This window comes from Heliangelus exortis, chromosome 1 (genome assembly GCF_036169615.1).
Source record: "Heliangelus exortis chromosome 1, bHelExo1.hap1, whole genome shotgun sequence".
In the NCBI taxonomy this organism is placed as follows: Eukaryota; Metazoa; Chordata; class Aves; order Apodiformes; family Trochilidae; genus Heliangelus; species Heliangelus exortis.
The window spans coordinates 111567447-111594837 of NC_092422.1; the positions used below are offsets into that span (position 1 = coordinate 111567447).

At 39.2% G+C, this 27391-nt stretch overlaps 1 protein-coding gene across 3 annotated transcripts; it reads right to left on the reverse strand.

The window, feature by feature from the left end:
• Positions 1–93: 93 nt before the first annotated feature.
• On the reverse strand, positions 94–23993 carry ADGRG7 (adhesion G protein-coupled receptor G7). Of its 3 annotated transcripts, XM_071758377.1 has the most exons (16): positions 23847–23993; positions 20412–20519; positions 17076–17207; positions 16173–16282; positions 13173–13328; positions 12567–12658; positions 12134–12252; positions 11944–12048; positions 11221–11381; positions 9820–9969; positions 8416–8528; positions 6279–6643; positions 5672–5753; positions 4584–4745; positions 3381–3537; positions 94–2298 (listed from the first exon to the last, which is right to left on the reverse strand). In XM_071758377.1, the coding sequence occupies exons 1-16, from the start codon at positions 23953–23955 to the stop codon at positions 2074–2076; spliced, it is 2346 nt and encodes a 781-aa protein (XP_071614478.1). In that variant the 5' UTR covers positions 23956–23993; the 3' UTR covers positions 94–2073. The 3 variants fall into 3 exon arrangements, with proteins under 3 accessions (XP_071614478.1, XP_071614488.1, XP_071614499.1); XM_071758387.1 differs by lacking the exon at positions 20412–20519; XM_071758398.1 differs by lacking the exon at positions 3381–3537.
• Positions 23994–27391: the final 3398 nt, after the last annotated feature.

Sequence of the window (27391 nt, forward strand, 5' to 3'; positions counted from 1 at the left end):
TCCAATCAGTATTTCAGATTCTTCTTAGGTTTTTGCTTGCTTTTTGGTATAATGTGGAGATGATATATTTTCATGAAAGAGCTGTTTTCAAAATTAGTTGGGACATGCTTTGGAATAGATTTTTGTTTGTGGGGAAAAATATCAAAGATTAATAAATATTATTACTCATTTGAGGTACCATCCTCAGAGTGCTTGGCTTTTTTTTACGAAGAAATATGGTCCTTCCTAAATGACATGTAGGTTTCTAAAATACTCTTTCTCCAATGAAATTGAAAGAATTGACAAAGACAGGTATCATACATTAATTTAAAAAAAAATCCAAACAAAAAAACAGGTGCTCATAGAGGCATAGAAGTATTAATTACCTTTCCTAGATAACTTTGAATGACCATCTCTGCCTTTTCTGGAACACTGGTGATGAACTTCTGTCTTCTGTCTGCTGTGACTGCTCGTTTTGGACATTTAACAATGCTGGAGAACACTTATTTTTTGCTTCATAGAGACAGAATTGACTTCTAAGATACTGAGACATTTTCAGGACTGCTGAAACACTTCCATGGGGACATTCAGAAAGCCTCATATACGATGCCTATGTATTCAGAGATGCTGTCCCTAAATGTTCAGCCATCACGTTTGATCATACCAGTGACCTTATTTGGAGCAGCTTGAAAGTTTTCAAAACACACAAGATTCATTTTCAGGAAAAATAAAAGCATGAGGTAAAACCATACTTCTTAAACCAGATCATTTAAAATTCAATTTAATGTTCTTGTCTTATTGAAACCAGGGGTGGTAAAACAAATATTTTTGTTTGGAGAACAAAATAAAGAAATACATAATTTTTTAAATTACCTGTTTAAATTCCTCAGGCTTTTTTCTCACACAGGAGAGAATGGAATGAGGCAATATAACTCTTCCCATTCTTCAGACAAGAACCAAGTACAATGGGCCTTACTATTTTACCCAGAGTCACAAAGTGGAAAGAGCTTCTTGCACTTCAAACACAGGTGGTGCCCAAGCCACCACACACTTCCTTCCATCAAGGTACTCTCCTCTTTCTTACTCCTCACTTCAGCATCCAGAAACTCTTCTCCCCTCCCTTTGACATTACTTTCAACATTTTTTCACTAAATAATTATAAATATTAATAAAAGATCAAAAGAGGAGATGAAGGGTTTATGTTAACTTATAGCCTAAGCTTGGAACTCTTAATGCATCTGCCAAGGGACCCTTATTCTAAGCTCCCAATAAAGTCAAAGGACAGAGAGGCAGAGAGAAAGGTGCAGCCCAAAGTCAGTTCAGAGCAGGGTGCTAACTGGAGCACTCCAGCCTCTATGATGGGAACACCAAACTGCCCCCAAAAGAAAATATGCTTCCTTTCACAGGCTGATGCTGCAGGTGATGTGAAGAGGACCTATATTTAAAATGTAGAAATAATATCTTTCCTAGCCTTTCTTTTCCAAGCATCTAACTTTTTTTTTTTTTTCATTTACTTATATGAAAACAGAGTATTTTGTCTACTAATCAGTTATAATAGAGGTTTTAGCTGTGAAATTTAAAAGACACGTTTGTAAGATGCAGATTTTCTTATGTAAAGACCAAATCAATGTATTGTAGAGGTAGTGAGTAGAATTTGGACCCAGAGCCAACAAGAACTGTGCTGTTTGTTGATTTGCCTTTTGGTTTCTAATTAAATTGAAACTCCTGTTACGAAAGGCAGATAAGAGCTTCAGTGCTTAGCCTAAGTAAACATGTTCAACCAGCATACAGGCCATAAATAGAGCAACTTTTATCCATGCTTACTATATAATATAAAACTGTAATAACCCCAAGTTCAAAGACTTTCCCCAGTGCCATGCAGTACAAGCAGTATCAAGAGGATTTAGTGCTGCATTGCTGCTTAACAATTGTGCAGTCTTGATAGCGTGTGCTCCTCTTGACTCCTGGTGGTCTTGGCTTGTGATCTGTTTTGAGCTACTTGCAGCTGGAGTGGTATGTCTATCATTCAAGATACCTGTGAGATCTTATAAAGCAAATGGATTGCAGGATTATCTTTCACACATAAACAGGTTTCTAAATCCCGTTAGGGAAGGTAGATAAGGAAATATTATCTGAAAAAGTCTGAGTTGCTCTGAAAGTTTCCTGTGAACATTTTGTAAGCTCTGCTCTTGAAACATAGTAAGTTTTTGAATGCAGATACAATGGTACTTCTGACATTCCGAGAACAGGAAACACTTCAGAAACTTTTTTCTTGAAGATTGATGATCTGAAAGTGTACAGAATACAAATCTGAAGTCCCTGTAGAGTAAATAGAAAGTGTGGAGTTAAGATTTTGATGGTAAAACCAGACAATAATAGGTCAATATTATTTTACTTGAAAAACAACCACAAAGTTATTTTCAGTGACTAAGATATTTGTATCTTGAACTACAAGTAGTTCTTTCAATAGGAAATTTTTTCCATGTAACTACAGATTTGCTACTGTAGTCATCTCATCTGGACATTGTAATGGATTATTTAGCATGACTCAGGATTGTATTCTCACCCTCTGCTGGAGAGGGTGAAGGTAAAACCAGAGCTAAATGTGGCTGGTGTGCACTTTCATCACTTCAGTCAGGAAGGGAAGCAGGATTTACATAGAAATATAAAATTTCTATACTGTTCTTTTAAATTCTTATTAAAAGGAGTAATCAGAAGTATCCTGTTTGGTTGTTTGGTTTTTGTTTTTTTTAAAGGCTCAATGTTTTAAATAGATGGATCTCTGTTCCCTGTTCATGATTTTGGGTTTAAATCATGGCTATAACCAATCCATTGGTGCAGTAGTAGTCACTTCAGGACTTGTTGCACTTTTTTAATATCCCCAGTGATACACAGACCCTCAGTTTTCAGTAGATCAAACTGATAGTAAAAACCTTAATATTTGGAGGTAGGATTTTCACATATTTCCAATTAGTTATTTTGTAGAAAATGTTTTGTAGATAATTATTGTAGAAAATATTCAGTGATGTAAAAATTCAGTGCTGTAACAATAAAGTACTTCATATGCACTATATGAATATAAAGCCATGAATATAGCAGAGTCATGGCACAAAAAGAGTCAGATGCTTTCCTGTCAGCTTTTATCCAGCATTGTTGTGAAAGGTCTCAATCCATGAAGTTTTAATTATAATTTTATGTATAATGTGGTATAAGGGAAGCCTCTCAGACAGGGAGGTCTTTTCAGTGGTGACCTTGAAATAAAAATTTGCGTATTGGGTTATTGAGTTATGAGTGACAGGCCAGATAGATAGCATCCATCAACAGAAATTCCAAAATGCTTTCCAACAAGTTCCCAAGCTATACCAAGCTATTATCAGTCTCATAATTGCTAAATATTTTACCTGGGTAGTATTAAAAATGCAAAACAGATAGCTGAAAACTAAACTTGTTTCTTCATGACTTATTAACATGAGGTAGCCTATCATCCAGGTGATTCCAAGCACTACCACTATAGAGATAGTGCCAATCATCTTTTTCATAAATGAATCCTTTTTATTCCTATAAACACAAGAAAAAAAAGTTACTGAATCTTTCTCTATACCATTTACTATCTCTTTGAGCTTTGTACTTTTTATTTATTCAGTGCTACATTGCAAAGACATGTTACTCAGTTGAGCTGAGGAAAGGTGAGTTGAGAACATGCACCTCCCTACATTTGTTTGATCTATGGTCCAGAGAAGAAATACAGAAAAAGATTTCTAAACAAGTTCATCAGAATAATCTGTGTTTGGAGCACATGGTTTGGGTCTATCTTTCTTTAACAAAAAGCAGGGTTTACCAAGGCAAAAAGAAACATTGAAAATCAGCATGTTAGCTATTATAAGCTTTTTAGAATGCTTATAAATGCAATCGAAATGTGCTTAATTTTCAATGTAAGAATAAGCTGCTGGTGAATGTTCATTGTGCAGTTTCTCTCAAGCACAAAGGGAGTCAAAGGTATTTTCTTTGCTCCAACGGTGAAAATTGTATATAAAAGGAATGAAGAAACTGTACAAAGTTTTGCTGAACGTTTCAGTTACATGGGATTAGTAAAAGTTAAAACATTTACCGTTTAAATAATTCAGTGTACACTGTGGAGTTTGTGACGCACAGACTGTGACAATAGATGGAGTGTTGATACAAAACTGAGCAAGCAAATCTGCTTCAAAGATGCTAGAGAACTGGTCTGATGTTCAGATGTTCCCAAAAATTAATAATTTTCTTTTGGCTGGATCCAGCTCTCCTGTCACTTATACGGATTTTAATAGGGTATAACTTTCACTGAAGTCAAGCTGAGTGGCACTGCCAGATGAAAAGGGGGCAAAATCCTGAAATGTGTACACGCTTGAACAAAGTCTGAGATATTGCAATAATGGAATTAATTTTCTGACTGCTTTAAGTACTAAGTATTTTATCAAAATCTGCATTTATGACAAGAAAGTCAGAGCTGGTGGCAAGAGGCAGAGAATATATATATATATATATATAAAAGAGATATCTATAATATATATATAAGAGACAGAATATGTATGCTGAAAGGTCTGAGGAGTCCTTTGCCATCTCACCTTGTCAAATTCTTGTTCTTCTTCCATATCACAGAGACACTGATCTTGATGAAGACGATGATGTTAAACAGGAGTATAAGTGCTACTGGCAAGAGGAATGACCAAAACATGGGCTTTTGCATACTGAAATTCTTATTTTGATCCAGTGCTGCAAGCCAGCAACTTTTAATATAAAGAGAAACCATTTCAAAATATTTGTTAGATGCATTATTCAGAATACCAAAATAAATAAGAAAAAATAAATCCACTTTTCATCCCAAAAGATCCCATGATGCTCTTTAGGTCTTGTTAACCTATCTCTGAATGGCAACCATGCCTTGAGAACTGAGGGCTTTCATTTATGCTTCTCTTTCTGGAATGCAAAATTATTCATCAGATACACTGCCTAGAGAAATATAATGCTATAGCTAACCAAATATATATCTGGTCACCATATCCAAGTTTATCTTTGGAGTATATATTGTAGTAGAGTTAAAGATTAATAGAGGAAACCTGATGGACAAAGGTTGAAACAAAAACATGGTCAACTTCAGGAGGACAGGGTTATCCTGCAGTAATATTGACCTCCTTTTTTTCAGTGCCAAATAATCTCAAGTTAGAATTCAACACACCCTAAATGAGTATCATATGATGGCCACTATGTGGAAGAGTGGCTGTGTTTACATTTCCAATTGAGGTCTGTCTTTGCCCTGTATCATCCACCATCACCAATATACATTTGTAAGCCTGATAGCCTGCTTTGGTATGTGGGCACTCCAACAAATACAGATATCAAAACCACAGAGGATATAGTCATGTTGGACAAAAAAATTTTAAATATATGGGAGAATTAAGTTTAGGCACTGAAATGCAGTTATGCACTTAAGTGAGGGTCTTGAATTTCAGTTAGGCTGAAAGGCAGATGTGGATCCCGTACCCTAAATCTTTAGCAAGGTGAACTGCAATTCCTTATAGCAAATGTTTAGAAGAGTTGCCTTTTAAATATTTAGACATACAAAATAGTACACAAACCATAAATATAGAATTGTATTAGTAATGAGCCATCACAAAAGGTGTGGGATAAGTGTTGTAATAATATATGAACTTACAATTCTTCTTGTCGGTAGTTTAAAGCTTTTCCTTCTCTGTAAGTAGCTCCAAGTGTTATTGCAACTACTAGAGCAGGGATTCCTAATTAGAAGAAGAGACATTAGCAATTTATTTTTTAGTTGCATAGCCATACCTCCATTCCACACAACTAAGCTTCGTGCCTCCTGGAGTCCATAGTTTTTAAGAGCTCTGTATCATCTGCCTCACACAAACCTGAATGGGTTTTCTATAGAGAAAAGACAGGACTGAAGTTTGTGAGCAGTGTTTTTCTGAGGACAGCTCATGACTTTTTTGCTTAGTTGACAGAAACAAATTGCCAAATGCCTTGATTACTGTGAAAATTTCTCCTGCACACAACAGATCTCTGTTTCTCTGCCAGTGAGCAAGCAACTTTTAGTGCCATAACAGGGCAACGAAAACAAGCTCAGTTTATTCCAGTCGTGTGAGCAGTAGCAGGAGATGATTTATTAAATCACATTGAGCTAAACTGATGAGACACTGAGTGTAGCTGCTATCTACTAATCTCCTATCTTTGCAACTCTCCCTGAATGTACCATGCATGGATACTTTGGTAAAAGTTGCCACATATGTGACTTCAAATCTTACCCCATCCAATTACTGACATGGTTAAGAGGAAGTGTCCAGGCAGGGGCTTCATGGCTCTGAGCAGCAGTAAGTATAATTGTGTAGAGTTGAGTGCTGTCCACATAAATGTTGCCAACAAAAAATAGTGCAGTAGGACAGCCATGGCTGTGCATCGAGAGTCAGCAGGAGGATCTATGATGTCAGATGTGAGTAAAGTGTTACTGGCAGTATCATAAGAGAGGGATTGCTGGTAGTAGCTGGTGGTATTGCTGCTGTGGTTCCTGGCATTTTTGTTTTCAATTCCACAGATGAAGATGATGTTAAAAATGAGCATAGAGAAACAGAGACTCACTAACATCCACGTTACGGATGACTTTCGAGTTTTCCTGTGGGTAGGAATACATTTAAGAGAAAAGGGTACAGCAAAATAAGAAAAACTGTAGAATGTTCATTAATTTCTATTGATATTAAAAGCAGCCTGGGGTGTGCAGTCTTAATGCAGAGAGAAAACAAAGCAGTACCTTGTTTGCAGAATTCTACACTGTCATTACTTTCAGACAGCTTACCAAATCCATTAGTTTCATCTGATTTCAACTAGAACAGAGAATAATCAGCACCTTTAAGGACAGTGCTTTGTCCAGCAGCAGCTTGAATGCATTTTCTTTTTTCCACTCTGCTCTTCTTCTAATCTTTTTCTTCAGTGTAAGAGGTGAAATAACATAAGACAACTACTTATAAACACTCTTCAAGGTACAAGAGAATAATAAACCTCCACTTCCAAACTCTATCTTATAAATGCATTTAAAAGGTGTTGTCTGGAAGCTCTTAAAATTTTAAATACAGCAACCCTGGTGGAATATCTCCAAATCAATATTACTGCAAGCAGGATGAGAAACACTGATCTATGATAACTACAACTCCCTTGGTGTGACTTTGCTTCTCATCCAAGGGGAAATCACATGACACCAACCATCATGGGCACGTCCATCATGGAAGGTTGCTGCAGTTGTGTTTGAATTAAGTCACTTACAGTAAAACTGTAACACAAGCAGTGTGCATAACCTACATTGCTGTATAATCGTGGTGCACTGAAATAATCTGTTCTCTACAGACATTTTACAAACAGAAGGCAACAGAGTATAGAAACTATCAAATAGACAACAGAAATCAGAATAACATTTAAATAGGATAGCAAGGAACAAAAGATATGCTTCTACATAAATGCTGAAGGTGTAAGCAATAAGACAGTGGGCTAAGATGATAAGCCTCAAATGAAGACACCAATGTAACAGGCATATTGGTAACTGGCTAGAAGAATGAGAAGTGATTAGACATTTTCCTACCAGGACACTGTGCATATAGGAAAATAAAAAGCAGGTCATGCTGCTGGTGGAATACTGTTATACATTTTTAAAAGCCTACCATTAATTGCAAGTATTGAACTAAACACCTCAACATGGACCAGTGTAGTAATAACACAGCTCTGGGTCTGTGTTGTCTGCTGCCCAGTCATGGTAGGAAAAAGTATGTCAGGGAGGCAGCAGGGGACATGAAAGGCAATGGAAATGGCAGACTCCCATTACTTCATGTCAGTGAAACAAATGTCACTCTGGAACTTGACAAGGAGATTAGACATGGTGATGGGATCCCATGGTAAAAGGATCAACCCTTGTCTTGATCCTCCGTAGCATACACTGCCTGCCTGCCTCCTGCCTGCTGGAGAACTGCCCAAAGTGATGGAAGGATTTTCCTTCTCAGATGCCCTGCCCAGTGTTTCCTATGAAAGGTTTGGCCTTTTATCAGACCAGGCTCTTCTGTACTCTGTTATATCATTTCTTTTTAAAGCTCACATTTTTGAAGGTAGATTTATTGAAAGTAATCACCTACATAAACTCACATTAAAAGATTAACATTAACAGAAAAATTAAAGTTTCATCTAGGTGAGTGGCATGGCTGAGACATTTCATGTCTTCACTTTAACTAGTAAGCCACACTTATTTCCCAATCTATTCTACATGATTAGCTCTTTTTTTAAATTTTATTTGCTTCTCAATAATATTGCAGTATGTTCTAAACTGACTATTGTCATAATTTTCCTCCAAAGCAAAATAATGTAACTTAGTATAAAATACTTGCAGTTGTACATCTTCACTCTTACCTAGTGAATATTTGAAACAAAATGGTAATGACCAGACCAGCCATGGAAAATCCAACACCAATGTAAGAAATATACTCCAAGGGCTTCGCATATTTATATTTGATTCTAAAGGCCTAGAAAACAAATCTGTTTCAGTGAAGAGAAAAGATATATTTTTTACAAAAGCTATACTTCTAGTTGCACATAGAAATGAAAATGTTTTAGTCAAGCTAAGACTGTTGCTAGCCACTGCCAAACTTTTTGGATCACACAAAAGTATTCCGGACCTTCAGACTCAAGAAGCTTGTGAAGATCTCCAAAAAGACACTTTGTGATGTCAACCAAATACTTAGCAAAACAGCAGATTAAATTATTCATGAAAAAATGCAAGGTGACACAAACTGGAAAAAGTGGCTTTAACTTTTTGCACTGGTGTGCATTCTGAATTTTGGCTTCTAAGGTAAGATGTTACAAAGAACTAAAGTTCAAAACCAGTTATTGTTTGTATAGTGATGGTAAAGCAGCAAATAAATGTACATGTGTGAAATAGAACATACTGTTGTCTTTGCATAAATGAATGAAAATCTTCTCTAGAATATGGTAATATTGTACAATAAGGACATGCATAAGATAAAAGGAAATAGCGAAAGAATAAGTATTACAAATATGAAAATTCTATTATAACTGAGTAAAAAGAAACTCTGAAATCCTGGCATTGCTGAAGCCCATGACCACAGATACGTAATTTTACACAGGGAGTGTTTTGTTTAGAGAAGCTGAAACAAATATTGAAAGAATTACAAATGTCAGAGACAGTTAGTGGTTCCTAAATAATCTTATTAGTATGAGAGGGCTTAATGGTAGCAGGGTTAATATTTACAGAGCGATTGCTTTTGTAAACATATAACTAAAGGAAGTAGTTGATGTGATGTACTTTGAGTTATTTACCCAGCCCAGGCAGTGCCACAGCTAGCCCAGATCCTGAGCTATGTTGTTCATCCTGGGGCACTTTAGGCTTCAGAAATGCACTCATTTACCAACCAGCTGCAGCAATGGAGATGCCAGCTCTCCCCTGCTGCTGGGATACACAGGCAGGTGGGCACAGCCACTATTCGTGTCAGTGGAAGCCAGGACTCACAAATATATTAGTTTTCCAGCAGCCTGGGGGCAACTGGCATGTCCCCATTTTCCAGCTGTGCCATTAATCAGAAACAAGTACATAAGGACATCTCAGACTCCTATGCCTTCTAGGTTAGTGCATCTACATACTCACATATGATGGTCTTACAATTGAAAATCACCAAACAAATGAGAAAAAAAAAAAAACAAACAAAAAAAAACTAAACAAACAAACAAAAAAAAACCCCAAACCCCCACACTTTTCCAGTTCAAGAAAGGACAAAAGAAAAAAGGACAACAGCCTACCATCAGGACAGCAAAATTAGTAGTGTGATTACACACGCATCTCAAGAACTGGTCTCTTCCTTTTGCGCAGCCGACGGTGCTCCAGTCGTTGGCAGTATAGTTCCAAAACACACAGGCATGATCATGGAGCTGCAGCTCAGATGTGTTGTACTGTGCATTGGGATTGCAAGGAGAAAAAGTGGCTATAGAAACTTCAGCAGATATGACATGTACTGACAATTATCCACTGAAAGGGGAGCTGGCAGCTACTGGGGGACTCACAGGGATTCCGGTAAAACTTATGGCTGATACCAATAGCAGCATGATTTTGCATTTTAAATATGCTTCATGTGTCTTTCTCAGTCAAGATTCTTAATGAAATTAGCCATTTCTGTGATTTACTCAGGTAATTACCATTCAGATGTCTATTGACCAGGCATTAAAAAACTTAAAAATGAGTTTTGTGGAAGTCAAACAACTGCTTTCAGATTTTGGTAGCATTAGAATACTGCCAAGCAGAGCTGATTGCACACAGTACAAAGGAAGCAAACAATAATAAACACCATGCACCATCTCCTTCCCTTCTACAGCACGATGGTGCTCCTGCAGTCAGATGTTAAAGGAATGCAGTTGTTTTCAAGTATGTGTTTGCAGGGAACTTCAATTAAAACTGCTTTTCAGATAAGCAACAAGCAGCTTGAAGTGAAAGCAAGTGTTCACAGTACTAGGTAGTTCAACTAAAAATGAGGAATGAAAGTAAGAGTAAAAAAAATCAATTAAAAGTGTGTTTCAGTGATTTCCTTGGAAATGACACTAGTTTTCTAGGTAACATGACTGTAACATGACTTTAACTGGAACCAGGAGTTAAAAGATAATATGAAAAATGAACACTCCCCACATTTGTACATGTATCGAGCTATGCCAGTCAAACTGACTCCTTTTTGTTTTCAAAAATTCTGATAGTCTTCTGGAATGAAAAAATATCCTCCAGGGGCCTGGCCTTTTTCATTCTTGATTTAGGACTCCTCTCCTCAAGGACAAATCCATTCTGGTATATCTAGAACTTTTAATTGAAAACAATTTTGCTTGCAAATATCCTAGTTTAGCAGTACTGGGCCAGTAACAACAGGTGTTAAATAGATAAGTTGAAAAATGTTTTCTTTGCCATGTTATCTAAATACTGTTCCTTATGTCACCTCTACATCCCACAAAATCTCTCACATGGTTATTGCCAAAAATCAAAGCAGTGTATATATATATTTATATATGTGTGTGTGTGTGTGTATATATATATTAAAAGTAAACAAACAAACAAAACCCAAAATAAAAAGCCTCATAGTCTCTTGAGGTCCTGAAGACAGGTAGTAAGACAAGGGCAGCCTTTGTTTTAAACTGAACTTGGCTTTTCTTACAGAGGCTTACCTTGGGACTGAAGGCTATTTCAACACTGCTGGTATTTCCACCATCAATGTTGCCAGAAATTATTTTTTTAGAGAAACCACTGTGACTCTGATAAATCCTTGACTGGAAAAGTTTGTCATTTTGATACAACACAAAGCCAACTCTTCCATTGTTTGATGAACCTTCATGAGGCAAGAAAAAAAGTATGTATGGATAGCAGATATACAGATATCAGAGAAGCAGGTGCTTTTAAAGAAGCTGATGCTATGCTATTTCAAACATCCAATATTTACAGCACATTTTTGTTTAGGTATTTATTTAGATTTCTTCAAATTTTAAAATTTTTAGTACTTCCTGACAGGAGTAATTTTAGTTGGAAAGATTGATGTCTTTGGATTTTGGGTGAGGCAGATATGTACTAGCTCTTGATCCTGGTGTCTGCAGAAGTACAGCAGAAGATTCCTTACATTATCAACTTGAGAAAGCAAAACAAATGAAAAAGTCCCAAACACCAAAAACATTCTGGCCTTTACATGTACATGGGCATTAATCTATGAATAAGATTATTCAAATCATTTGACAAGTGCATTTCCTCTATCACTATGTGTCATCAGCATGCATAAAAAGCAACATGTAAATACTTATATTGGCTTAGGGATTTTTTTCCAAATTTTTATTCATTCATAATTTTCCCAGGAAAGGAAATTTTCCTAATTTTCATTAGGAGAAAGCATTTACTGTTACCTGTAATGTTGAGCAGTATCTGAACTTCAGCTCTGAGATCATGGAGAAGCCCTGCGACATTTTCCTGTACTTCTAGTTCTGTTGATGGGTAGTTGTGTGTTGTGCCTGTAAAAAATTAGCAGTGAATGCATTAAGTATTATGTTACATCCTGCCTTTTCCAGGTAAATCTAACAAGACACACCAACTTACTTCTCAGTGCTGAAAACAGAACTGTAGAGGAGCTTAAGTTCAGTGGGGCAGACTGGACTGCAACATTGGGCTGCGAGATGCTGCCTATCAAGGAAAATTCCTCCAGTGTTTTTGTGAGTCTGCATTGAAATAATGAGTGGGATAAAAGTTACCATTATTTCTTAATACACAGCTATAAGTTCTGTTTCTGAGCTTCCTCTCTCATTTGGTTCTGCAGTGAGAACATCTTCTCATTCCCTACTCTCATAATTTTTCCAAAGCAGAAAAATGAAGCCAAATTTTTTTATCTTGGTATAAATCTACTGAATTGATGAAACTGCGTATTGGCATTGAACAGTAAAAATATTTTCTCTTGTCCGTGAATTACTTCCATCCTGGAACAGGAGGGAAAATGGAGTTTTACATCTTACAAAATGGCAAAAGCTAAAGTTACCTTGTTGAAATATCGTCAAGATAATTGTCCTTGAATTCTGTTTCGTTGGCATCCAAGAGTTGACTCACTGTAGCCATTACTGCCACAGATGCCTGGCACAGGCAGAAAAAAACATGCAATATTCAAACACAGTCAGAATAAATCATCTCGTGCTACATAATGGATGAGTAAGGTAGAAACACTTAGTAAGTACTGCTTGAAAGTACACACATCAGAGTACATGAATAGAGGATGCCATTTGTGAGAACATAAACTTTGTGACAATGATTTCATAAATACCACACTTTCATTAATTTAGACAGTAAGGATTAAATTAGTAACTTAAGTATCAAATTATGCTTGTATTATAATACATGCAAGTCTAAGCAGCTGATAAGAAACAAATTAACACTCATTGCTGAGAACTGACACCACAGTGATTCCACAAGTAGGACCCCAGGTCACTTAATTTACTCTGCTAGATGGCAGAATGAATGCTTTTGGTTGTGGTGTTATGTACAGTTCAGAGAGAAGAGAGAGTGTTCCTTCTGCCAGCAGAGAGGGGACAGAATTGATATCCCAAATATGAAGGCACAAAAGACTTATTTTAGTACTAGTAAGCCTCACCTCAGAGTCTGGTGAAACATTTGGCTTTTGAAGGATATGCACTGCGATGTTTGCAGCATCAGAGATGTTCTGTGTGGTCAGTTGCTCTGGCATGGAGGTGAGGATTTGAATGTTATTCGCAATATCTGTAACATTGCTGGAGTTTGCAGCTTCAATCTGTGAGGAAAATGCCATTCAATAGGAAGAAAATGTGAAAAGGAGAACAGGTCACCACTTTCATAACATCCTCACATAGAATCAAAATGTACAAATAATTGGTGATCTCAATTGTTTCTGAGCATGTCAAGTGCATCGTGCCTGCAGATTCTCCCCAGGGGATAATTTCATAGGCTCATCGAGTAGCTTGGGTTGGGAGGGAATCCTGGAGGACTGCTATCCTAGGAGGGCTGGCTGAGACCAAGTTGATCAGGGCTCTCTTTGAATATCCACAATTTCCCTCAGAAACCTGCTTGTGTTTGACCAGCCTCAAGAGAAAAAAATTTCTCTTTCTAACTGTAATCTTCCAAGTTTCCTCTTTTCTCTGTTGCCTCTCATCCTAAAACCTGAAAAAGAACCTGACCCCCTCATTCTCCACACTTTGTTATAAGATAGCACAAGACAACATCAGGACCTTCCCTTTTGTCTTGAGGACTTTGAGCTTCTGAGTCTATAAACAACTGTATACTTTTCACTTTTCCTTAAATTACTAGAATGGGGTTTTTTTTGAAAAGCCATGAAACAAATATGAAACTACAAAGAAGGACTATGAGGATGATTAAGAAACTGGAACACCTGCCTTATAAAGAATGTCTGAGAGACCTGGGTCTTTTTAGTATGGAGAGGAAAAGACTGAGAGGGAATCTAATTAATATGTATAAATATATGAGGGCTGGGTGCCAAGAAGGAAAGGACAATCTGTTCTCACTTGTGCCCTGTGATAGGATGAGGGGCAATGGGTCCAAGATAGAGCACAGGAAGTTTCACTTCAACATGAGGAAGAATTTCTTTACTGTAAGGGTTACAGTAAGCCTGGAACAGGCTTCCCAGAGAGGTTGTGAAGTCTCCTCTGGAGATTTTCAAGACTTGTCTGGATGAATTTCTGAGACCTGCCCTAGTTTTGGTCCTGCTCTGGCACAGGAGATTGGACTTGATAATCTTCAGAGGCCCCTTCCAACCCCTGACATTCTGTGACCCTGTGAAGAAACCTGAGAAATTTCATCTGGAATAATGCTTCTCAACACATTATCCTCACTTCAGTACATTGTCTATAGTGTTGGCTTGGAATAAATGTAGAAATAAACAAAGAAAATATTCTGGTACTGGAGTCTCGTGAGAAGCCCTGGTTGTGTCCAGTTTGAGACAGTCAGAACTTAATAGGTCGAGCATAAATGTCTATAGTATCTTAAGATTCTAGACACAAAAAAGGTGAGGCATTAGGTGTATATTATATGAAGGTATAGTTAGGTAACAATAAGATTTAAAGAGATAGGAAATCTTCTAATCATCAGAAGAATTTTCATCTTGGCGACCAGCCAAGCAGTATATGGAATCTTACAGTCATTGAAGATCTTAAATGAGTACCTTCATCACTGAATTCCTCTCAAATTTTTTATATTGAGAAACTGTCAAAACCAAGAGTCAATCATGCAGCTTTGGAGTGTTTATAATGCTTGGAATGGTAGGAAAGAAAAATGATTGCATTACACAGGGGGGAAGGAAGTTAATATTTACAAGAGATTATATTATTTGACTTGAAAACATCTGCAAATGCACTATGAGCAAACAATATATCATGAACATGTATTTTCACTGTTTTCATAGAATCATAGAATAGTTTGGGTTGGAAGAGACCTTAAATACCATCTAGACTTCTGACTTTTAGCATGACCTTGTATTCAAAGTAAATATCAGTATTTAAAAGAATAAAATCCTTTTAACCCTGGGCTCTGGATCACTAGCATGAAGACCTCCTCCAGCCTTGTCCTAGCAGTCACTGGGCACACTAGGTGGCACCATGACATCAGTTGTAACAACCCCCCAAAATACAGGCAGCAGGCTAGGCTTCTGATGCAACATAATGTTGAAGTTTATTAGCATTAGAAATGGCTACTACTAATATTATATATTACTTTAGGCAAGATTTTACATTTGAACCTTTTAGTGAAGTGCATAATATGAGCCCAAGGGTTTCCCCATCAAAGGATCCAGGCACTCAAAGTATTGGATTGAAGGTACAACAGTCAAGCAAAAGCATCGTTAAATGGACTTCCCTTACCTAAAGGGCCTGTAAATGGTTTCTTTTTTACTGCTTTTTTTTTTCTCCAGTTGAGACTAGTGATAAGGAAATGAAGTGCAGTAGGATAAGAACAGCAGCAGTGACTGTAATGTGCTTAGTCATATTCATCTCTTCATGTTTTTAAGCTAAGGCAGAGCTAGGCCTTAAAGCAAGGCTTAAGGGTTTATGGATTGTATCAGGAAGAGTTTGCCACACAAAAGAGTTGGAGTTTGAATTCTTGAGGGAGAGAAGTATTCAGATGATCACAGGATGGAATGGAAAGGCTTTGCTCTTAATCCCTCCTAATGTGTCAGTGACAGCATCGCTTCCTTCATTTTCCCTCATGCAAGACTTCTCCAAATGCTTCCGATTTCTTACCAATTCGGTATCCTGGACTGTCATTGCCTCCATTCAGAGCTTTTTGCTGTGAACTGGGAGTTGCAGCCCAGTTAAGAATTATGAAATTACATGCTGTGCATTTCTGACACGCAAAATTAAGCAAAATAAATTAATCGCCATTGGAAATCAGGACATTTGCAAAGCAGGCACATGTCAAGAATGCCACTGAAAAATGCTTTGGTAATTCATTTTGCTTTCTGCAAAGCTATAAGAAATATAGCACATACATATTTCCTGCCACAATTTCCTATCACTTTTTTTTTTTTTTTTTTTTTTTTTTTTTTTTTTTTTTTTTGTTTAGATGACGCAGAATTTTAGACACTGTTTAAATAGGAATTTAAGATTACCTGTAATGCTAAGGAGCCCATACTTTCATAACAATTAAGAATTTTGGGGGGCTTTAAAACAATATTTGTCTTTTCTCTGGAGCACATCCGGATTGCTATTGAAATGTTACCTGTAATATTGTAAAAGCAGAAATGCATACAGTTAGCATGGAAGCACACACTCATATGCACATGACCTCATAGGGAATTAAAACTGTACTATGGGTGGGACAGCCTATCCAGTGTTCTTTTCTGTTTGCATGTAAAATATTTGTCTTTCAATGTTACAAGTGACCATCAGTTATTTAACTAGTTATTGTTCTTTTTTAGAACATGTGTCTTGTATTCAAAATATTATCAGTCACTGACATTATTAATTCCAAATTCAGATAGATTCATGCTAGAGTTGTAGGAACACTTTTTAAACAGGAGGCACAGACATCAACACTGAGAAAGAAACACTCTCAGAAAGACTTCTTTAATTTCCTGGAAAACTTGGTTTATATGTTGTGAAAGAAATGCAAAGGGCCTGTGGAGCAGCTGTGCAACACTTACTGCTCCACAAAGCTGCCTCTGAAAGCTGAGGCAGTTCACTGAACCACAGCTGATGGAAAGCATCCTGGCTCCTAATGCTAAATAGTTGGCTATAAATAGATTTTTCTTCTATCAAAGGGCTGTTCAGGAGCAGATATTAACTGACTCTCAGCCCAGTCCCAGACAGGCAGCATTATGACTTGGCATGCATACCTGAAATTCTCTGCACTTGGAGTAGAAAGCTGTGTGGAAAGGTTTGCACTCCTGCTGCCTGAGCTAGGCTGTTCTGGCTTCAAAGATTGGCCTCTCATCCGCTCCAGTAATCCAACATCTTTCACAAAGCTCACATTAACTTTGGGGAGGCAGAAGTGAAAGGAAAGAAACACGTACCATTCACAGTGTGAGGTTCACATTTTTCTCTGGAGCTGCCACTTTTACCCACTATAATTCGTTCAAAAGTAAGGTTTCTTGTAACGCCTTCAGAGATGTTCACTGCGTAAGTACTGGCTTCACAGAAATTAGCTGCACAGAAGGAAAAGAAAAAAAACAACAAAACCCACATATATCCAGATCAAATATTTTTACTATCAGGACCAATTTTCAAAAAATAGTATTGGGACAATAGGAGCTTATTGAATCTTTTGCCCCAGAGGAAATACAAGCAGTCAGGTAAATCTCATTTAAATGTGAGCTGCTGAGCTCAGGTGATATTTATAAAGTCACTAAAACCCTAAACGTCCATACTTTTTGCCATATGTCCTATTTTCACTGCCTTTGTGCTAGAAAATTTGTAAAATATTATAAAGCTCCATTTCCAGACTCTTTTTACCCAGGCAGAAACTAGATCTGGTAATTTAGAGTGCCACAGAATACAGCAGTGGGACAAAAATACACATTTGCTCCACATAAAGACTGGACAAAAAACGGTCCTCTACTGACTCTGAACCATGATGTGTCGGACGTGTCTACTGGCACAGGAAGCCACTGTCCCAGTGCCTGCTGGAACAGGATGGGGTGTCCACTCCTAGTCCCACAGGACTAGCAAGTGCTTAGTGTTTAAGCACTTGCTACTGGTTATGTCTGAAGGGAGGAGGATGAGTTCAGTGGACCTATGGCCTGACCCAGTACAGCAGCCTATTGCATTTACTTAACACAAATTTACCTTGCAATGCAGCAGACTCTTTAAAAAATTGCAACAGCACACAGACAGAAAATTTTTGCCTGATCTTAGGACTTGAAACATCCTGGTTTTGCTGATTTTTCTAATTCAGACCATATTTCAGCTGATTGTGTCCCATTAGCCGAACTGAGACAAAGAAGCATACTGATGGTAGAGGTCTTGATGGGGGCTTAGGGACCTGGGATATTTTCCATCTTCTGGTATGGACTTCCTTGCCAAGTCACGTAACTCTTTGTAGGTCCTGTTTTCTACAGGGTCTTGGTTTCCTTGAGAAACACAGCTATACTTGCCTTCTATAGAAGTGCTTATGAACAAAGAAGGATGCATAACTCTGCAAAGATTAGGTCTGTCTTACAGCTCCATGCCTGAACCTCACTCTCCAGAATATGATTAGAAGGGTGAGGAGTCTCAAAAATGTGAGGTGGCAGGAACCTCCTGGAGTGCACCTGGGCCAATCAGCAGTTCTACATCCTCACTGGGGAGCCTATTCCAGTGACATGTTACCCTTCTAACCAAAGTATTTCTCTTCATGGTGACTCTCATCCTCTTAAAATGCGATTTATCACTGATGGTGCTCTTCTTCTACCAAGAAGAGTTTGTATTGTATGATGTTTGCAATTCCCACTCAGTTAGCTAGGCTGATAATAGCTTTTGCTTCAGCCTCTTCTTCAGCACAGTGAACAAGCCCAGCTCCCTCAAATGCCCCCTGTAGGCCACCTCTCCCACCCTAGTGTGCTTTGCCTTTTTGGCATTGGACACAACCTGCTGGATCATGTTGAACTTGGCATCCACTGTCACTCCCAGGTACTTTCCAGAAGGGCAGCTCCTTAGCAAGCAAGTTCCTGGTCTGTGCCAATGTTCCTGACACGGAAATTGGCTTTTGTCCTTGTCAAACACTGTGAAGTTTCTGTTTCCAAGATCCTCCGGTTTCTCTAGGTTCTTCTGCATTAAATCTCCACCATTAACTGTGTCAATAATCCCTGCTTCCCATCCCAAGTCTAGAATTACCTGTTGATTTGCTGAGTGGGCATGCGGTGTCATCATTCAGGCCTTTGATGAAGACATTAAAGGATATCAACCAGCGGATTGCTCTGCTTTTACAATATTCCTGATTGCCTTCTATGACATCATTACTGGCTGGATGGATGAGGGAAGAGCAGTGGATGTTATCTACCTGGACTTGGGCAAGGCTTTTGATGCTCTCTCCCATAACATCCTCATTGGGAAATTCAGGAAGCGTGGGCTAGATGAGTGGACAGTGAGGGGGACTGAGGGCTGCTGTGTGACAGAACTCAGAGGGTGACCAATGGAGCAGGGTCATGCTGGAGGCCTGTGACCAGCAGTGTCCCCCAGGGATCAATATTCAGTCTGACTTTGTTCAACATGTTCATCAAGGACCTAGGTGAGGGGACAGAGTGTATCCTCAGCAAGTTCACTGATGATACAAAGCTGGGTGGGAGGGGTGGCTGACACTCCAGAGGGCTGTGCTACCATCCAGCATAACCTGGACAGGCTGGAGAGCTGGGCAGGGAATAAAATTATGAGGTTCAGTAAGACCAAGTGTAGGGTCCTGCAACTGGGGAGAGAGGAAGAACCCCATAGCACCAATATAAGTTAGGGGTGGACCTGCTGGAAAGCAGCCCTGAGGAGAAGGGTCTGGGGCTCCTGCTAGAGAGTAAATTATCCATGATCCAGCAGTGTTCCCTTGCTGCCAGGAAGGCCAGTGGAATCCTGGGTTGCAGAAAGAGGAGTGTGGCCAGGAGGCAAGGGAGGTGGTACCCATCCTTCCTTTAGGGTAATGAGACCTGTAGTTTCCATCTACCTAGCAGTCTTCACCAATAATATTTTACTGAATGAGCTGCAGATCTTTTGAGATCCTTCTGACCAAATGTGTGAATTAATTTGACAAAGGCACAGCTGACACATGATAGCACATCCATGGGTCACACTGGCCACAATGTGAGTTGTTGGCTAAGAAAGGATGAGCTGAGGATGTTAGCAGCTCTGGAGATACTGTACTGTGGTGAGCCGGCTCCCTCCCCAAATCCTCTGGGAACATCAGCTCCAGTTACAGCAGTGCAGAGGTGCCAATACCACGGAGACTGAAAAGGGAGTCAACCAGGCCAGCGCTATGCCAGGAACAGGATATTTGACTTATTCAAAACCAGTGCCAGTGGAAGGAGGAGCTGAGGGCAAACGTTGTCCTGCAGGGTGCTGAGCCAGATGGCATCCCTCAAACCCAGACAGATTAAGACATAGCAATATGGGACACTGATGTCTGAATCGGACTTTCAGGTCACTGTGATCTTCAAACAGACAAATTCAAAAAAAGGCCAGATTGGCTAGAAACAGGCCACAGACATTTGAAACCTGTAATGTCTTTCCCAGATATATTATTCATTTAAAACAGTGACAGAAGTGGGAGAAGGGTATGGCCTCAAGGAGCAAGAAGAGCCACATCATTGCTTATGGATATGACCCTGCTAAGGAGGTTGGGGATTCCCATAAATTATTCCAGCTTTCCATGCTACCTGGGTTATACTGACCTATCTCACAAAGAGATCCCACCCATTCCTCTGGGCACACGCAGGCTCCATTCCAACAGACACCACCGTTGATACAGAAGCATGGAGGTACCAGAGGTTCTGTGCTGTCTGTGTAAATAAAGAATAAATATATACATATTCATTAATAGATATGTAAAACCATGTATCCATCTAATTTGATGAAGGATAAACCAACCATGATTTATTTGAAGCTTCAGTTAAAAAATATTCAACTAAAAAGCATATCTGACCCATCATCTTGCCCAGGTACTGTCACGGATCCCTCCTTGCTCCTGAAACCAATGGCATGAATGTGGGGTCAAAGCTTTCAGACATAAATTTACTTTTCCACAGCAATGTAGGTGTAACAGTTCTGTGCAGCTGCTGGGTGAGCAGGAGTGATGGTGGGGGTCTCCAGGCTGCACCAAAAGCTTGAGCTGCTGAGCCCATGAAAAGCCCAAGTTATTTCTGAAAGATTTCACAGAAGGAAGATGGCAAAACAGGGCCACAGATTCCCAAAGCTGAGGGACCCAGAATGGTAACAAGGATGTGTGGATATTGGCACCTTCAAGAATCAGACAGAAATACTCTGATTTTAGACTGCCATTACAGGACAGAGCAGATAAAAACTCATTCCCACTCTCATCCATAGCTTCTATTCACACTGCAGGATTGGTACCAATTTTTACTCTTTTGGCAGAAATAGTGGGTTTTTTGTGGTGTAGTCATTGCACAGCTTCAGGAAACAAAAAAGAACCATGTAAGCAATAACAGAGAAACCGCATACCTCAGAAAATTCTGAACATACCATGGTATTTGCTGTGTTCAGCAAGCTTTGAAAATATTAAGGATTCTTAAAAAAAGAAAATGTGGAATGGCTAAGGGGTATTCTGCAGCAGAAATTGCATCAGGGGAGGGGGTTGACGGACCACAGGCTCTGAAATATGGGTCCACAGATCAAGGTTTCCCAACAGTCAGTCTCACCCAGTTCCTAAATGAAGGATGGAGACGGAATCCCATCCCATTGTGCCCCTGTGCACTGAGTGCTCTGTATGCCTTGAAATAACACAGAAAAACTGGAGCTGAGGACTGCAATTTGATCTGATGTTTTAGTGCCTGTGTTTTGAGATGCTGACAAATAGAGTAAAGCCAGAAAATTCAAAAGTAAACAATGTTGTCAGGAACACGTGCTATTGTATATGTCTAATATTATCACTGAACTAAAAAGATTGCCTAACTTTTTACTCTTTGATGGGATTTATATAACCGAAAGATTCCTGCAATCTGTAAGGGATTTGCCACATGGTGGGGGTAATTCTGTTCTTGGCACACACCACTCAGCTTGTTCTCATGTTGTTGCTATTTAGCATTTGTATTTCAGGCTGCATCAGCTACATTACAGCCAGATGTCTAGAATGATTGTGGAATAACATCTATGTGTTTCTAGGTAATGCCTCCTCAGCTTTTCCATACACGTTGTCTCCCCGTTGGAAATCTTACAGAAAGGAAAGGAAAACTCCTCCAGTAATTGAGACCTGGGTAGCCCAAGCTAAGCAGCTGTAGAGAATGGTTATATCTGGGGCAGACAGGTGCCTGGCAGGGCAGTTGTGGCCCCACTGCCCATCAGTGCTGGCTCAGGTGCCAGGGACATGCACGTGGCACATGTGGCAGAAGAGTGACACTGGGGCTGCTAGAGGAGTGTAGGGAAAGGAAAAGGTAAAAAGGAAGAGAGGGTTCACTCTCCTTTGAAAGCAGTAATACACAAAAGCATGAAGCTCTGGGGTGGAAAGTCCAGATTTTACCCCTGGAGGTGTGGAAACAGCTGCCATGCAGCACATGCAGGAAAGGACAGGTGCCAGCAAACAGCTTGTGGGGTTTGTTAATATTAGTTCAGATTGTGGCTCTATTTCATGCTTCCTGGTAACCTTTCTTAGCCTACTGTTCAAGGTCTTCTGTAGCATTGTAAAACTTTTTTTTTTTTTTTTTTTTTCCAGAGGGAAATCTGTGTCTTTCACAAATGCAAATTCCTGAGCTGACTAATGCAATCCTGTCTACCCCACAAGCAATAAACTCCAGTAATTGTGGTATTGGCTTAAAATCATGCGGTTCTTCTGGTTTTATTTTAAGATTCAGAAAACATCTTATTGGCCTTTGATTTTTAAGTTTTTCAGAAAATAATCTCAAGAATCACATTGATTTTTACCTCATATATTTTTAAAACTAAAAAGATTCTTGCATAACACTGTGTCATAATGAACTGTTGGGTTTGTGGCTGTTTTTTAATAAAATACTGTGGGAACTGCTAATGCTAATACTTGTGGTTCCATTTTGAATAAAGAAGAAACACTACCACTACACACAGTAAGCATGGCATCAGAGGAGCATGGGGGTATTCTTTCTCCCTGAAGTATCTGCAATCTAGACCCAGTTCCTAGCAACCTGTTTGCCTGCAATTGTGTAAATCCAAGGCACAAGGAAGTATTTCCAAGCTACACTGAGAGTTAACTCCCATTTCATCTGAGTTTAGCCCATCAAGTCGAACAAAGCACTGGGCAGATACATATATTAGCAAAGGCAGATTATTACTGACGTATGTTCAACAACTGCTGTTTACTTACATGCCATTTCTTGGGCTTGGGTATGTTCCCTCCCTCCAAACATCTGATAAATTTCTTGAAGTAAATATATCCTAATGTATCTTTATGTAAGCCTTTCCCTAGGCTTCTTGATCTCCAATCATATCTGAATCCCTGCTGGATAAGTAGTCAGGAGTGTCTGATTCTTTCTATGAATTCTGAATAGAGGTCCAGGCATAATTTTTTATTAAGACAATATGGTGAGTATTTTCCTGAGAGGAAACACTGAGCAGTGTTCTGCTCCAAGTTTGCACTCAAAAGTGTCTCACAAGGAAGCATTGACCTGATTCAGGTATAGAATATGCAAACCAATATATCTGATATTCTTTCAACTATTTTTTCTGTAATGCAAATTGTAATGAAAATATGAACAGATGCTATACAGCATGTTTATAAACAGCACATATAAACAAATGCAAAGCTGAATGTTTCCTCTTTAAAACACAACTTACTATACTAGCTAGAGGATTTTTTTCTGTTGAAAAAATAAGTTAGAAAGACTGAGAAAGCTCCAAGACATTTCTCAAAGCTGTATCAGAGAAATTATGTACAGTGTAAACATGTTACAAAGAAAGTACCCCAGAGATTGTTTGCAGGCCTATTCTGTTCTACAGCAGAATGCAAAGTTTGGGGTATGTCTTTAAACACCAATGTAAAAAGAAAAATGTTTCGACTTAAGAAGTGCACAGCATGGATATAATAATCTTTATCAGCAATCATGTTAATATACTTAAGGATAGGAAAAAAGACCCCGATAAACTCAAATAGAGCTCAAATGTGGTAGAATTCTATTTCTTACCTGTCTTAAACTTGAGGACAAGCTGCCAAAAGCACAGAGCCCAAATGGTCACAGTCACTACACAGCAGGTAATTCCAACCAATGTTCTATCCCAGTGGAGTGAAGACATGTTGTGGTGCAGACTGTCTGCTCTGCTATAAAATGGTATTGTGCATTCATAAGCTATCATAATAGATAAACCATTAACTACTTCTCCACTGCTAAAACTTTAACCTTTAACCTCTTCTGTTCCACTTAGAAAAATTTAAAAAAAAAAACAACAACAACAACTTTTGGTGGAGAAGTAGCACACCATTATTTCCATAATTTTCCACTCAATAAAAAATTTCACTTAGCAAGGCATTAAATGTCATGGCTTCTACTTGCTAAAGGGATATGTCCCAGCTCAGACATCCACCTACATTTACACTGGTAAGGGCTGGAGTCTGTTATTTGAGTGCATAGCATGGTTCAGAGCCATGCCAGCAAAACTCTCTTCCCTCCAAGCAAGGCATCCCTGCATATATGCATTTATATACACATATATATACACGTACATGTGTGTGTGTGTGTATATATATATATATCTATATATAGATATATAGATATGCACAGACTGATGGGAACTAACTCTGGTCTTCAAACTAGACCTCCACATGGTCTGGAGGGTGCTGGCTGTAGGGAGGCCAAGTGGGACCCAGGTAGGAAGCTGTGGAAGGGGGAGAAAGAGGTCCTCTGCAGTAAAGTTCCTGTTGTGCTGCAAGGAGGTGGAAATGCTGACTGTGTGAGGACTGGCCTAGATCAGGCACTTGGCATGCACTTTCAGCAGAGTAAATGGCATTTCCACACTGCTTAAGTTGGATAGGCAGCGGAGAGGCTTGTTGCACCCCCTCTGTGCACCTCTGCCATTAAATATGGTCACTCAGCAGGCACTGGTACAACTGGAAATAAAATCTGTGTCTTCAGAGTCCCAGGATATCTGACTCATTCAGAAAAGAGTGAGGAAGTTAAAGGAAACAGGTAGAAAGTCACAAGTAAAATATTAAGCAAGAAGAAAAATAACACCAGAACTGCCAAAATCAGCATCTTTCTCTGCATGCTAGTATGTCTTCCACTGGCAAATTGAAAGCAAAGACATCAGTATCACAGTCAAAATGAAGAGGCAAACAGAGCTGGTTAAGATACCAACAGGAGTAAACACAGTCTTTTTTATCCCTAGTGTTCACTGAATGAATCCCCTGTGTGTGAGTAGGAACAGCATATTGCTTTTACATTAGGATAGGAGGTTTGTTTGGCTTTTTTAATTAATGAAGCACTTCCATATCAGTTTTAGAACTAGCTCAAAAAGCTGATGTGATACGTTAGGGATGTAGAGAAATCCAGTCAAAAAAGGACTCAGGTATATTGGGATGTGGCCAAATAGTCGTGCTACTAACTACTACTGCTACTTCTACTGCTACAGCTAGATACTACTATTTCTTTCACAGGTTACAGATTATTAAGATTTTTTTCTCTTATCAAGAAAAAAAACGAGTGAGATAAGGTATGCATTAAATCTACTTGGTGGCAATCTGTAAAGTATTAATGAGAATACTCATATGTAAAAAAATCAAAATGAGAAACACCAAACACCTATTTTTTTGTGATCAAGGCATCTAAGGACAGAGGAAGAACGGAGGAAATGCTGAAATAAGCAAAATCAACAGACAGGATCTCCAAAGTTGTTAATAAGCTTCTTCAGGTAGAGCCAAAAGCCTTATCAGTCTGCTTGCAGAGGTTTTAGTCAAAGGCAGGCAGTGCCACCACACCAGCGACTGGGACTGGGACAAACACCCGGGTGGGACAGGGCTCCTTGCTGCCCCTCTGGGCACAGCACTGCCTGGCTGCCTGCCCCCCTCTGCTAGCAGTTAGGTTGCGAGTGTGTCTCTTGTCCTAGATCTGTCCCTTCTTCTGGAATAATCTCATTAGCAGTGAAAATGGAGAAGAGGAAAAGGTCTGGAGCGCTGGCATCGCCCTGGGGACGCGGGGGGAGCCGGAGGGAGGGGGTTGTGGCACGCAGCAAATGACTGGGATGCAGTCCGAGGGCGGGAGGAAAAAGCTATCTCCCTGGCACAGCGGGGTAATTCGAGACTTTGCACTCCATAAAATCCCGAAGTGCAATGTCCCCCCAAAGGGGATGCACAGGCACTGCCAGGCGTTCTTCCTCAGAGGGGCAGAAGCCGGGCAGGGCAGCCGGGGTGCCCCCATTGCCTGGCAAGAGCAGCTGTGAGTGGAAGCTGAGTGAGTGTCACAGCTCCAGGGATATCCCCAGCATCCATCCCATGCCCCGCTGGCCCACTCTGCATTTGCAGAGTCACCCAGGCAACCCGAGGGCTTGTGACCCAGCTATCTCACTGCTGTCAAAGGGGAACAACTGCAATGCTCAGCAGGGGAAAAAGATCTCCTCATCCTCCTGCTCACAAAGAATGCTTAGTACCCTTGCATCTATTAATTACTTCACGGTTTCTCGCCATAAGTAGTTAAATGTTTGCTTTTCTGAGGTTAGAAGGGCAGAGAGTTTAAAACTGAGTGTAAGGGACGTACAGGAAGATGCCTATCCCTAAGAAGGATTTCTACAGAACAAAGCAGAACCAAACATGATTCAGACAGACTGGATCTTGCAAAAGGGGAAACTGAGTCACAGAACAGTTCAGCAACATTAAGTCATGCTACATCCAACATATCACCAAGTCTGAAGTTGCAGTTTATTAAAAGAATGTCTAGGTTCTGAATCACAGGTCTGGGTCTTCTGCTAGAAGAAATGTTCATAGAGGATGGCAGGGACATTGCATACTTGCAGAGATTGTTGAATTACAAAGTAGGAAAGAAATAAGAATAAATTCCTGTGGTTACTAACATTGCCCTTTCTGTCCAATGAGAATAACATCCCTGCTTCATTCCTTTGCATAGCTAACATCATCATGGGTGTCTTTGAGTAGCATGTTGAGTTTAGATACACAAAATACTGTGAGTTAAACAATTTGTATTGCAAGCCCAGGTTTCCAAGTGGAAGACAGTTTGTCAGCAGGGAAGCAGAAGTAGGATTTTGAGTAAAATAGATTTGCAGCTTCTAGCTTCACGTCAATATTTTCTATAAACTTAAAGGGGAAAATATGACATAAGGGACCAGATTGAAAAACCCAAACAAATCAATAAATATGTCCTAAAGGGTAGTACAATTTTATTTAGGAAAACAATAAACCATGTTTATACAACAGGATAATCAAACTGAAGGAAAACCATATCACTTGCAAATTTGCATATGTGATGCAGCTGCAGGGAGACAAAACCATTCTTGAGTGACTAGATACGATTTTTTTGCTTTCTTCCATTTTTTAAGCCTTAATTAGAGCCAGATGTTTCTTATTTCCTTTCTTCTTGTGTTTTCCACTCTGAATAAAGTCCAGTGCCAGCAGTAAACACCATCTTTGACGTATTTTTACATGTCAACTGCATCTGGCTGAGTTAGACTCACAAACTAGTAAAATTCCAGTAATGCAGTGCAAGCTTTCACTCCTGCTGTCATT

Coding starts and splice junctions, on each gene's coding strand:
- ADGRG7 (XM_071758377.1), bottom strand. CDS start 23,955: ATGTCTTCACTCCACTGGGATAGAACATTGGTTGGAATTACCTGCTGT. Junction 13,329..16,172: donor TGGGCTCCTTAGCATTACAG/GTAATCTTAAAT, acceptor TTTTCCTCACAG/ATTGAAGCTGCAAACTCCAG. Junction 8,529..9,819: donor CTAATTTTGCTGTCCTGATG/GTAGGCTGTTGT, acceptor TTTGTTTTCTAG/GCCTTTAGAATCAAATATAA.